Consider the following 13,080-nt stretch of genomic DNA (forward strand, 5'->3'; position numbering starts at 1 on the left):
TGTCGCTTTTGTTGCCGATTGCTTCACGAAACAGGAGACTGGCACCGTTCTGTCAGAGCAAACACAAATGTTTTCAGAGTTTCTGCTGGCAGAAGACGGTGAAAGGAGTGACAGACTCATGGAGCAGTCAGCGACAACATTTCTTTCAATGGGGCCATGATGGACAGGAAAAAAGGGGTTTATTAGGAGCAGAATGTCACACTGTTGTTGTCTCTGCCATCATCATCCACCACTGACAACATCGCAGCTAACGCTTCACACTGTTTGTCTCCGGGTATATCTTATATATCTATTTATTATATCACATTTATACATATTATACATACTATATTGTATTATAGTATAGACAGAGGCAAAAATCATTTAAAATTCTTCCAGGGAACCCCAGTTTTTTAGCCATTCAAGCATTTGTTTGGTGATGGGAATTATTAGTGTGACACATCAAAAGCCCTGATTGACAGGCCCCCAGGACGAGCGCCAGGCTTCGAAGCCAGTCTTTGTAGTGGCCAAACCGTGTAAACGTGATGCACTGTGGCCCGAAAAGACTTTTAACATTGTGACAGAAGCATCTGTAAAACGGTGGATACATTTTGTGTCACATCTCCTGCAAAATGACTCGTTTGACATTGCCATAATTTGATCCATTCGGTCCAGTAACATTTGGAAAGTCTAGAAGAGCCGATTTAAATATTTTATCACCAGTCACGTTAGTGGAAGTTAGCCGGCTCGGTCGGCGGCGAAAGCTCTACGGGCCGCACAATGCAGGAGACAGTCGAGTCATTTTGGCTTCATGCGCCGCCGAGCAGCTTTCATAGAAATGAATTGGACTGAATTGTCCACGTATAATTATAACGTCCTTGCGGATTGACTGCAGTGTAAAGGAGAATAACCACGGGGGAAATGGATCGCTTCCCGTGCAGAGCAGTTCACCTCATTTTTTAAGTTTGTGACCTGCCCTCACATGCGACGTGAGGCGACAGAACAGTCAGCTTTCATCAGCTACTTGCTCTCTGATGTTGGATTGTGTGTGTCTGGGCCTTTAGGGTGACAGAAATCATCTTATTCCTCTCTGTGTCACATACACACTGTGTACCGACTGGGTCAAACACTCATTTAACATGATAATGATGAGAATATGATAAGAATATGATAATGTTAAGAAGATAATGAGTGAAATATTCAAACCCATTCATTCAAATAGAGTTATTGTGGATTACATGTCACACAAACAGTCATGCACACTGATACAACCCCCTCAACAGACACACACACACACACATCACACACTAATTAGCACAGCGGTGGGGATTGCTCTCTCTTTTTCTCTCCACTTCAGAAAGAAACTGGGATGCTAATTGTGTTGAATGAAGCTTAGGGGTGTAAATAGTGCCTCTGTGCTGCTGTGCGCACACACATGCACACACACAACCAGCTTTACTCCGCCTATTGTATGTGGAGTGTTTACTTGAACCGCGCTCGGCAAAAGGGTTTTGTAACGCCGTCTTTGTCATTCTGCGTAACGCTGTTATTTTTACCTCTACTGCTTTTTCCCCTCGTTCCCTCTCTCGGATCACTGTCGTCTCAGCTGAACTGGGGTGAAACACATACATGCTCGTGTATCCGTGTGCACACAGTATGTTGTGCTATAAACCCCAGTGATGACCCAGCTGGGGGCAACAAATGACCATAGACCTGATGCTAGACCCATAATTCACTGCACTCGCTTTTTTTCCTCTCTCCCCATCCAGATTATCTTCCGTTCTCTCTCACATTTTAGTCATTTCTCTTTGAAAATAACATTTTTAAAACATATTGATGAGGAAGAGGTATGGATTTAAAAAGCTTTTTATAGAATAATGCAAATTCAAGTGCATTTGTTGATCAATAAATGCAGCATACATAAAAATTGGTCAGTTTTAAGATACTTGCACGATCCAGAAATCTTTCTTTAAAGTCACTCAAAAGGAAACCAACTTCTTTTCCCTCTCTGTCTGGACTCACTCCTCTCTTATGTGCCTCCGTCTGCCAGAACTTGAGTTTCTGGAGAAAAGGTGCACTCAGACTGAATGTGAAGCGAATCTTACAGAGACAGTGGTTGACGCCAATTCGCCCTGAGCTCCGTGAACTGAGGTTCAGACGCGACACTGTGCTCCTTCCCTTTACAACTCCACTTCAAACAACAAGAGCGAGCCAGAATCCGTGGTGAGATTTGAAATAAGTCAGAAAACAGACTCCACAAACAATGTTCAGTCTCTATAGCTGTCAAACATGAGCGACTAACACCTTGTTTGTTATCGATACTTTAAATTTCTTTTCGTGGAGCTACTGTGTGAATTAAACTGACTTTCAGCTTCTGAGTAAACTTTCTGATAATGCAGCTTTTCTCTATTCTCTGAGCTGTTATGTCAGACACTCTCTCGCTGTTGTACTCCACTACCTAACACTACCGGCGGCACTTCAGATAACTATAGGATCCAGCTCACAAACACACACACACCTGCACACACACACACACACACGCACAACTTAATGTACACTTGACAAAGTATAGCAACCTGTCAAGTGGTGAGCTATTACTGGGTGTTATTAACTGTCCGTCTAGAGAGAGCGTGTAGGTGGAGCGGCAGCAGAGAACATGCATTAGTAAGTACGTACACACACACACACACACACACACACACACGCACACACACACACACACACACAGACATGGTAATTACATCCACGCTTGTCTTAAGAGTCTGCGTGGGAGAAGGAGAGCAAGGAAAGGATGAACACACAATGATAACACAATTTCCTGTTCCTGTTGGAAAGGTTTACGAACATGTGGTTATAAAATGTGAGCGAGGTAATTTATGTGTTGTTTGTGTGTATATATGTGTGTCTTCAGTATCATAAATATTCTAGCTCCCACTGCAATTACATTAAGTTTTGCATGATATTTCAGGAATGATCGTAAGTGTGCTGATATGATGAAGCGGATGAGGCTGCCACGGGGGCCACAGGCTATTTTAAAAGAGAGCTGGCGACATTTCTAGTCATGTTTGTGCCGATGAAAACAGGATATTTATCATGAGAGGTTGCGTTGTGTTTGTGGCGACAGAAGCAGGTGTTTTGGAGGAGACCTCGGGACATTTTCCAGCCATGTTTGTGGTGACCCAAATAGGTATTTTAGGCCAAACCATGATGTTCTCCTAACCCTAACCAAGTGGTTTTTGTACCTAATCCTAAACAGTTAGGAGCAAATGTCGACACAGATACACGCCTGTGCTCAGACAAACCATAAATTAGATTGCTCGTTAAAGCGCGTGCTCTTGCCATCCATGCCTGGTTGGTTTATATCCAATCAGATCTGAGTTTTTCCTTCATCTGACCACAAACACGCTCCCCTGCCTTACCTTGAACTCATACGACTCCTCTATGATGACCTCCAGTTTGACGTGGTCTCCCAGCATGGGGCGGCCCATCTCGGCGATGCGCCTCTCCTCTTCTTCTTTTCCCGCCAGCGGCTCCTCTTCCTCCACCTCTTCCTTCGGCTGCTCCTCTGGAAACACCACAAGACAACGACCAACAGCGGTGTTAGAACAGGACATACTGACATTTTATTTCACCGGGATATCACGCTTAGTATAAATACTGCTTTTACAAGGAGTCCAGAGTGCAAACGCTAAAACAGACTTTAAAGTAACAAGACAGTTAAAGTGACTGAAGCTGGCCAATCAAGAGTTGGTAATGTTGTAGGTAAAGTGGAATAGTTTAATAGATTGCATAATTTACAACTCTAGCATCAACCTTTGTGTTCAGCTAATATCTAGAAGTTTTGGTGCTTTCATCGTATATAATTACTTTCACACTGTTCAGTAGTTACAGTGGCATCACTAAATGAAAATATACGTCCAGTTCCTCTATCGTCTCATTATCCCCGTCTCTCTCCGTTCCCTTTTTCTTCTTTTATCCCTTTTCTTTATGGTGTGTGTCAGTAATTGAGATTCACTGTCGAGCCTCAACTCACTGCTGGGATCAAAGAGAGAGAGGGAGAGAAAGCGAAAAGAAAGAGAAAGGCCGTGATCAAATTTTCCAGGGGGAACAGTTCGGTTATTCATGCTATTGCCTTCCATTATAGTGCAGTGCATTGTGGGTCCGCATCAGTTCATTGGTCATTTGTTCCCCTCACTTGAGTAACGGCATGGAGCTTATAGCTCAGTCACACACACACACACACACACACACACAAAGCATGCAAATTTCTGCCACGAGGACTTTTTTATCAGACTTCATGTCTTCCTGTCTGTCATTGAAGCAGCAGAGATGAAGGCAAGAAGAGCAACAACCAAACAAAACACAAGTCCTCAAAGTCCAACTGAAATTTAATCATGTTATTTTCTGCTATAAATCACATTTTGGGTGATGCAGTTGGTTCTCTGTCCACGTCGATGGATTAATTGTTTCCATACAGCCAATAAAATTGCTTCATTTCAAGCCATTTTAGCATAAAACAGCTAAATGACTGTCCTATCTTACAGGGAGCACCTCATTAGTCCTCCCTCTAATGTTTTTTCTTCTATCTTAAGATTTCTGCTTGACTTAAAACTGGTGTCCATTAATATATCAGCAGTAAACCATCCTTATGGTTAAATTCATCCCAACAGGTAAGTCCTTTGATTTTCTGCGTAAATCTGTGCATTATATCAGAGGGAATGAATCCTGAAAACTGAAAATCTTCCTGTCAGATACTGTTAGCCCCGTGTTTATTATGAAAGGAAGCTCACACATCAGATCAAATTCGTGCAGCTCTCTAAGGCCATCACAACAAGTACGTCCTGTGATTTTCCATTATAACAAGGTGAGAATATTTCTGTCAGATACTGTGCAGCCCAGTCGCCAGGATATAATGTTAGCAGTAAACGTTGCTGCAAACCACAGATACGTCCCAGGCTGACATGTACCAAACGTGGCAGTTCACATTATCTGCTTATTAGCTGCCTGTCGCAGCAGCAGAAGTTGGAGGGGAAGGTTTGTGGCGTTATTAACCGACAAGGATGCCCAAACACATGACCGGAGTTAGAGTCACACCTGGAGACAATTCTAGCCATTTCAGTGGAGTCAACAGCAGGTGTTTTTATATTATGTTGAACTAGTACATCTTCAGGGGGAGATAGGACAGCAATTCAGGCCTCCTTATCTGGACCCGGCCCTGCTCTGGGTTAGGCACCGGCTGAAATGTTTGCGGATACTTAACGAGCAGTAAAACAGAGGATTTCTTCACAATTCTGACTGGTCATTGAGTCAAAGTACAAAGTGTTTGGCCAGCGAGAATACATAAGACCTGGTCTGTTTTCGACACACAAGAAATTTTCAATTTACCAGAGCGTTTTTCCAGCATTTTTTCGACCAGCGACCGGCTATGTTTCACAGGAAGTCAGACTATCTCCATCCATGACCAAAAATGGTATTTTAAGCCCACAAACCACGATGTTTTTCTGACCCTAACCAAGTGGTTTTTGTGCCTTAAACTTAACCAGAGCATGAGCACAGTTGTGGCAAAGAAACCTCCAGTTTGAACTTATCTGTGGTTTTGCAGGAACTCACTTCGCTAACATTATTCTGGTGATTAGGGTTGTTGATAACCACATTCAGGTCATGACTGAAGAACGGCATTTTCACATCAGTTTCTTCAGCATTACTCAGACTACTGCTGCTCCGTGTCATCGCCTCTAATGATTGATCTTATCTTTTAATGATGATTTATATAAAAAAAGCGCTGAGGCGAAGGCTACAGCACGATGGATTGATAGACTGATTTGACAGCGAGTAATCAGCTGTAATATTTAAGACAGGAAGTAATCACGCTACTAACTAGGCCTATTAAAACAATCAAAAGCTATTCAACAGCCTGTTTATTGCACCTGTTGTTCGTTTCACACAGATTCATTATGAAAGTTTAAAGTTCTTCAGAAGTGTTACGTTGTTATTTAACAGTTCGCTCTGAAAATCACTTAATAAAACAACTCACAAGTACAAACACACACACCACTACACACTATGTATTAGTGTTTTAATGAACTCAATTAACAACCTACACTCAGCCTCTAGTGGGATGAACATGACCGGGCAACATCCCTGTTAGCTACGCTCCCTCTACGTGTGTGTGTGTGTGTGTGTGTGTGTGTGTGTGTGTGTGTGTGTGGACCCCTGACAGAGGTTGAATGTTGCATGGTAAGACGCTGCTTCCTGTCAAAGCCGCCGTCTGTACCATTTATCATTTTAATCCCCTCGTCTCATGTCCTCCTCTCTGCTCCTTTGCCAGCTCAATTCAATTACATACGACTGGCTGTGCTTTACATTTAGGGCACATACACAGACTTACAGCTGAAATTGTGAATTCAGCATCGGAGGATAATTAAATCTATTTTCAAATTGGGTCCAGTTGCAATCTGTCCTTTTTTCATGCGGAGACTAGAGAATTCATTATTTCCACAAAAAGTAAGTAATTGGTTTTCTTTCTTCGTCTTCAGCACACATGTTCGACTCGTCCTCCTCACACTGCATCTTTAAACAGGCGAACAAATGATATGAGAAGGACATAATCTACCTCCGCCCCGTCCCGATATATCTGTCTTTGTTACGTAACCGTTTCTAACCCCTTCTCGTCCTTTCTTAATCTTTATTTTCCTTTTGATCTACCTTCTGTCGTCTCATCCTCTTTGTCACCGCCTCACGGTATCAAAACCTCCAATTTGTATTCCTCCTTTCTCTCTCTAATTCCTTCTTCTTCTTCTTTCCCTCTTCCCTGATATAGTTTCAATTCAAATGAGCTTCGGCGAGCTGCCAGAGCAAGAGCCCACAAAGAGCACATTACTTATTCAGTTAGCAACCATGACAACATAGCTGTCAAATTACAACTGGCTTGGTATTTTCACTGGGAACAGATGAGCTCATGTGGGAACATAGCATACAAACACAGCATCGCTCTATTATAATGACAGAGCCTTTTAGATTTAAGAGCACTTCTCAGAATCTAATTTGCCAGCCGGCGCCCCCCAAAAGAGGATTATTTTCATTAGTTTTCAAGTCCCTTCCTCCTTAATGAGCACCTTTGTAGTTTGGCTAGACATCCTAATATCCTGGTCCTCATCTTAATAAGCACAAATCCTGACTTCAAATCTCTAAATCATCCGTGATTTCTTTGTAACTCTTTTCCTCCCTTGTTTATGTTTCTCCTCTCTGAATGGGGGATATGATAATTAACGCACTGTAAAAACCTTTTATTGTTGGTATAAATAAGGATTACAAGTGAGGGCTTAGAAACAAATTATCAGTGATTTAAGAAAAAACAGTTTCTTACTTCAACAATTAGTGAATGAGTTGTGATAGCTTAGCTGTGATTCACTGACGAGGCTTTCAGTTCTTCCACTCTGAGGACAGTTACATGGTGGAGACTTGTTAAATGTCTGAGATGAGTCATTGGGTCTTGACATCAAAATAAATAAGAGGCAGAGCGACAGCCACCCTCTGTAATTATAAAATGTGTCATATCAGATATGCTGATCTGAAATCAGCTGCTTGCAACAATTAGATTAGAGTCAATGAGGGAATTCGGGGAATTGTTATCACCAGTTTACAGCTCTAAGTGCGTCGGTTCACACCCGGCATAAACATGTGTCTCGACACGCGCCTCAAGTGACCGCTTGTGATTGGATCTTGGATCTTTTATACACAAGGACATGAAGACATATCTTCATTTGCCGAATTAACAAGAAGGCCCAAATGTTTAAGAATTTGTTGCCGATAGCATTTCACGAAGTTTATTAAGTTTCTCCAAACTCAACAACTCTTAAATCGAGCATTTTTTTAAGGGAGTCTGGGGACTTTCTTCACAGCTGACAAAGAAGTTTACTGTATGTGTAAAATTTGACATGTTTACCATCGATAAAATGTTCTAATATATACATTAAGAGTAAATGGTAAAATGAGTTAAAACAGTGTATTCAGAAGCATTGATGTCCTGTAGATGTTTTGCAAGTTTCTCCTCATTTAAACGACAAATTTGTAAGAAAGTTGATTTTTGAGTCTCATTCCCGACTCGTCACATACTATAGAGATGCTTTGGGATTATAGGTCGGGTCAGTCACTTTCCCACACGTTGGGAAAACCAATGCATCAGTGATTTTTGGAAATGAGACTCAAAAATCAACTTTCTTACAAGTCGGACCATAAGCAAATCTAACAATCATGTGATTTTTAAGGGAGTCTGGGGATATTGCGGTAACTCATTCAATGGTTAGTTGAAACAGTGTGTTCACAAACACCTGCTGCAAACACCGGCAGGTGAAGAGAGCCCAAGAACTGCGTATGGGATGGCTGAATGGCTTTGAAAGCTCCCTGCCTCGACACCTGTCTGACGTTAGAATTGGGGAGCTGTCACCGACTATTTCTTTTACTTTCCAAAACAACCCAACATGCACCTGCTTGACGCAGTGATTGCCAAGCTGTGCAGAGGTGAGAAAACAGCCGGTGTTTGAACTTCTCTTTGAACCCTCTTTTTTTCCATCTTTACTCAACTATTTGTGGCTCTTTTCGTGCGAACAACCCAACAAATGCCTTTTAGTAGAGAGACCCTGAAAAAGGCTAGAAAAAGTGCGGCGTTTTTGGACATGAAGTCTGGACATGACTGATGTAACTTTTACTTTGATGCCTTTCATTTTCACAACATGACCCGGTTATAATTTTTTAATGAAATATTGAGTTTTCTTTCTGCGTCTGTGTATTTGTCCGGATGAAACACGGGTCAATATGTGCTGACAAGAGGCAGTGTGTGCAGCGTGCATGCAGGCTTTCACACCTTGTCATGCTTTGAGTCCCAAGGTCCACGAAAGTGATGGAGGACGACAGGGAGACAGGGAGAGGAAGGGGAGAGGATGGAGAGCGACTCCATAGGTGGAGGGAAAGGGTGAAAAGAGGAGAGGAGAGGATTTTTACACCCTGTCATGTTTGATCGGGCTCCGTCAGAGGAGGCAGAGGAAGACGAGGGAAGAGTAAGAGGGGGAGGGGGAAGTGTCACCATGTGAAGGTAAGAGGAGGAGCAGAGGGGAGAAACTTCTGCACTGTGTCAAGGAGGAGATGAGCAGATGGAAGGAGGAAAAAGACAAGGGGGGGGACAGAGAAGAAGCTGTCTTGCGGGATTAAATAGTACAGCAGGGGACATGGCGAGGAGGAGGAGGAGGAGGAGGAGGAGGAGGAGGAGGAGGAGGAGGTAGAAGAGCGGTTACACTGTCACACTTTTGGAGAGTCCCATAGGAGGAGACAGAATAGCAGCTGAAGGAGAAAACATGTCTGTCCACAGCAGAGGACAGGACAAGAAGTAGGAAAGAAGATGGAACGAGTAGGAAGGACATGAGGAGGTGAGGAAGATGATAAATAGTGAATTTGAAGAGGAAGAGAAGAGGGAGGAGAAGAGAGGAGAGGAGAGGTCAAACAGGTGTGAGCAGAGGATGAGGGAAGGGTTATGTAAGAAGAACGAGAGGAGGGAGGTGAGAAGGACGATGGGGGGAAAGAAAGAGGAGGAGGAACAAGAAACAAAGGGAAAAGGACTGACATGAGCGAGGAGGAAGGATAAGAGCGAGAGAGATATGGAGGTGAGGGGGAGGATGGGAGAAGGAAGCGACCTCGTCTCCTGGACATTTTGTGTATATACTGCAACAGCAAACGGGTTGGAGAGAAACTTAATGCACCCAAAACATGTTTTTATTCATCAGCGTCGTGAGGAAACATTATCTGCTAAGTTGCGAAATGCTGAAGGCGTCTACACAATTCACTGCACCGCCTATAACCGCTGTTATATATCAGAAAAACAGAGTAACAATGTGTGGTGGCTCTGGTGAAAATTATCACCTCAATCTGAAGCTCCCCTTCAGCTTTATGGAGCTTTTCAGTGAGTTTTAGCACTTTATGTCATCTAACAGCCTTCATATCGCCATTTTCAGCAGCATCAGGCAGCTGTTTTCAGTGAAAGAGCTGTAAAAGAACCACTTTACACTACCTGCCCAGCACCAAGCAGCAGTTCAAGACCAACAGGTGAACACAGTGGAGCATTTAGAGGCTAAAGAGCCAGATATTTCCCTTCGGAGTTGGTAGAGACTGAGTAGAGTGAATATATTTCCTCCGTGTGTCCAGTAAGAGGACTGTAAATGAATGATAATGTTGCATAAATGGATCAGCAGTTAACTAAAGGTGATAATGTCATTTTTAACTTTGAAGTTGTTCAGTGGTTAAAGCTGCTTCAAATGATTAAATCCAACCATTAAAAACATAAATCATGCATTAATAAGCAAGGTGAGAGGAGGGGAAGGTGATGTTGATGAGCAGGAAGAGCGACAGGAAGTCCCTGATTGAGCTGATAAACCTACAGTCTAATTAATGTTATCTTCTGTGCCATCATCTACTTGTTTATTTACACTACATTTACAATAATGAACTTAAACTGATGAAGTAACCTGTTCTTATTGTTGGAAATGTATGTAAAATTATCATAAACTCTGTAAGGGCATCTGACATTAATCTTTACACTAGATTATTTATCAATTTTTCTTGCCTACATTTTTTTAATGCTAAAATAAGTCTGCAAATGACTTGTAACTGCCCCTTTTAGCTGGAAAATGTGAAGGGTCCACATTATATAATCTTAAAATGTTCAAATAAGATAACAGCATCACTGAAAATTGACACTTAACACATGTTTATCTAAGGAAATATTCAGGCGCCTGGCAAAAAATGCCATGTTGTGACCTCTGATATCCCTGATTGAAGGTAACAGGTAACAAAAACTCATAATAGATCTTTATTTCCTTAGTTACACTAACTTTGGTGAGGAGGTGCTGAAGAGGTTAAACAAAACATTTACGTCTATTTCCAGTTCATCAGTCACTGCTAATGTAAATGTTACTTATGTGTGCACATTACTGTAACAAAGATGCAAATACATTCATTTACATTGTTTGGTGATTTGTAATGATTAATGACGGACTTAACGATGCTGTTTCAACACCTCATTAAAATGTATAACTAATGTTGTTTACTACTGTAAACATAACAACAGAGGGTTCAGTGAGTTGGCTGTAATGTATATTGTGGTAATTAAACTAAATATAGGGAGACCTTGGCGAACACAAACACACGCATGCAGACACCGACTGGCATAATAAACAGATTATCGTGTCCCACATTAGTTACTGTTGTTTGGCACATGTACAGTCCGGGTAACTCATTATTTTATGTACTGTTGCATAATTTAACACACACACAAGTAAAAGGAGGATGAGAGTAGAGGACATTGCTGTCACACAGTTATTCACACATAGCCACATGTGTTTATCTCTGTAGTCACATGTTTGAATGTATGTGACTCTACCAGGGTATATTGTGTGTGTCCATGCATGTTTGATACTGTGTGTGTGTGTGTGTGTGTGTGTGTGTGTGTGTTAGGACATGAGGTCATCACCCTCTGCAGGGTGCGTGTGTTTTCAGCTGGTTTCCCTCTCAGCACTGTTCCTTCCTCGCGCTGCGCTGTCTCCCACCCCGATGACTGACGGAGGTTCATGCGCTGCAGTGAACTCTCCCCTGCCACCCCGCTGTCCTGAGGCTCCTCTGGAGCAAATCAAAAACCTGCAATGTCACAGGGTCATCCGGAGACTTCCAAAGCCTCCAGTGAATAGAGCTTTTTTCCTCCAGAAAAAATAATCTCCAACACGAGAGATGTAATCGAGAGAGTCGAGTCGAGTCGAGTCGAGCGACTTCTCTCTCTACAGAAGGAAAATCTGCCCTTTCGAATCCTCAACAACACTGTTAGACTGTATTTCTGTCTCAACCTGCAAACATATCTAGCACCATCTGCACACAACAAACAAAAGCTGGAAACAAGTTCACGCCTGCGCTCTGGGGGGTTGTTGAAAGGTGTTGAAAAGACAGGAATAGAGGAGGTTGAAATAGGTTAATGGGAAAGTAAATCACACATTTTCTCAATCTCCCCTGAACAAATGAGAAGTTGCAGCTCGATGCCGAGAGGACAATTTGTGATAAAATTGTAAAAATTTACTTTAAAATGTTGCAAATGCTTCGGACTGCTTTCCCCGTTTGCAGCAGAAGTAATGTTGGTGAAGATGGTCGAAAACAAATCCCTGCTGAGGGAAACTATAGCTGATTTTGGTATCTTTGTTATACATAAGATGACTAATAGATCTAATAGACTTAGATCTGCCAAAAATGACCAAGAATCAAGGGTTTGGTGTCCCAAAATAACCGAGAGACACTTAATGCTTAATGCTTTTAATTCCAGTGCGATGAACTACAGTAATGGTAACTGAACTAGTCACTCTAAAAACACCATTAAACAGCAGCAGCTCGTTCAGAATGCTGATGCTTGAGTTTCACTCTTGCTCTAAAAGTCTTTACACTGACTTCCATTTAGTTCAAGAATAGGTTTTAAAGTGCTGCTCGCGTCCAAAATAAATGTGGTGAAGCAGCGTTTAGCTGTAATGCTGCGCGCGAGTGGAACGAACTGCCAGAAGATGTTAGATGTTCCCCCAAATGTAGCAAATTTAAAGCAAGGTTAAAAACATTTCTTTTTCCCCGTGCCTACTCGCAAAACTTGCAAATAGACCTCTCTCAACTCTTACACTTATCGTTGCTTGGCCCATTAGGCTAACGCTTCTAAGGCCTTGAAAGTGCCGTTGCTGTGGCAGTTATTATGATACTTTATTTACACTAACACGCCAAACTCCCGAAGTATCACCTCCCCAAGAAAACCCACTGGTATGGTTCTCTGGTCAGAGAAGATTTTAGGATATTACTTATCATTTATTTCTCTCTTGTACACCTTGAACTGTTGTTTGTCCACATCTGGCTCATTCATTGATGCTCGCTACCTCTTGTAATGTTGGCTTTGAAGTTAGCATCCTGTCTATCGTTGTCTTTTCAGCTTGTTTGGGAGCAGCTTTCTGAGCTGACTGAAAAGAGTGGTGACTATTTGGGTCTAAAGCCCTCAGCTTTTCTGGCACCCTGATTTATGTTCAGGTCCGGGCAAAA

General features: G+C 42.2%; 1 protein-coding gene across 2 annotated transcripts in view; it reads right to left on the bottom strand.

Moving 5' to 3' along the window:
- LOC311270807 (sodium/calcium exchanger 1-like) overlaps positions 1-13,080 on the bottom strand; it is a 140,159-nt gene that overhangs the window by 25,675 nt on the left and 101,404 nt on the right. For both annotated transcript variants that reach the window (XM_084375975.1, XM_084375976.1), the window contains exon 6: positions 3,399-3,544. In XM_084375975.1, the coding sequence (XP_084232101.1) occupies positions 3,399-3,544 (146 nt within the window). The remainder of the gene's footprint in view (positions 1-3,398; positions 3,545-13,080) is intronic.

This window comes from Pagrus pagrus (genome assembly GCF_965226575.1).
Source record: "Pagrus pagrus genome assembly, chromosome: 15".
NCBI lineage: Eukaryota > Metazoa > Chordata > Actinopteri > Spariformes > Sparidae > Pagrus > Pagrus pagrus.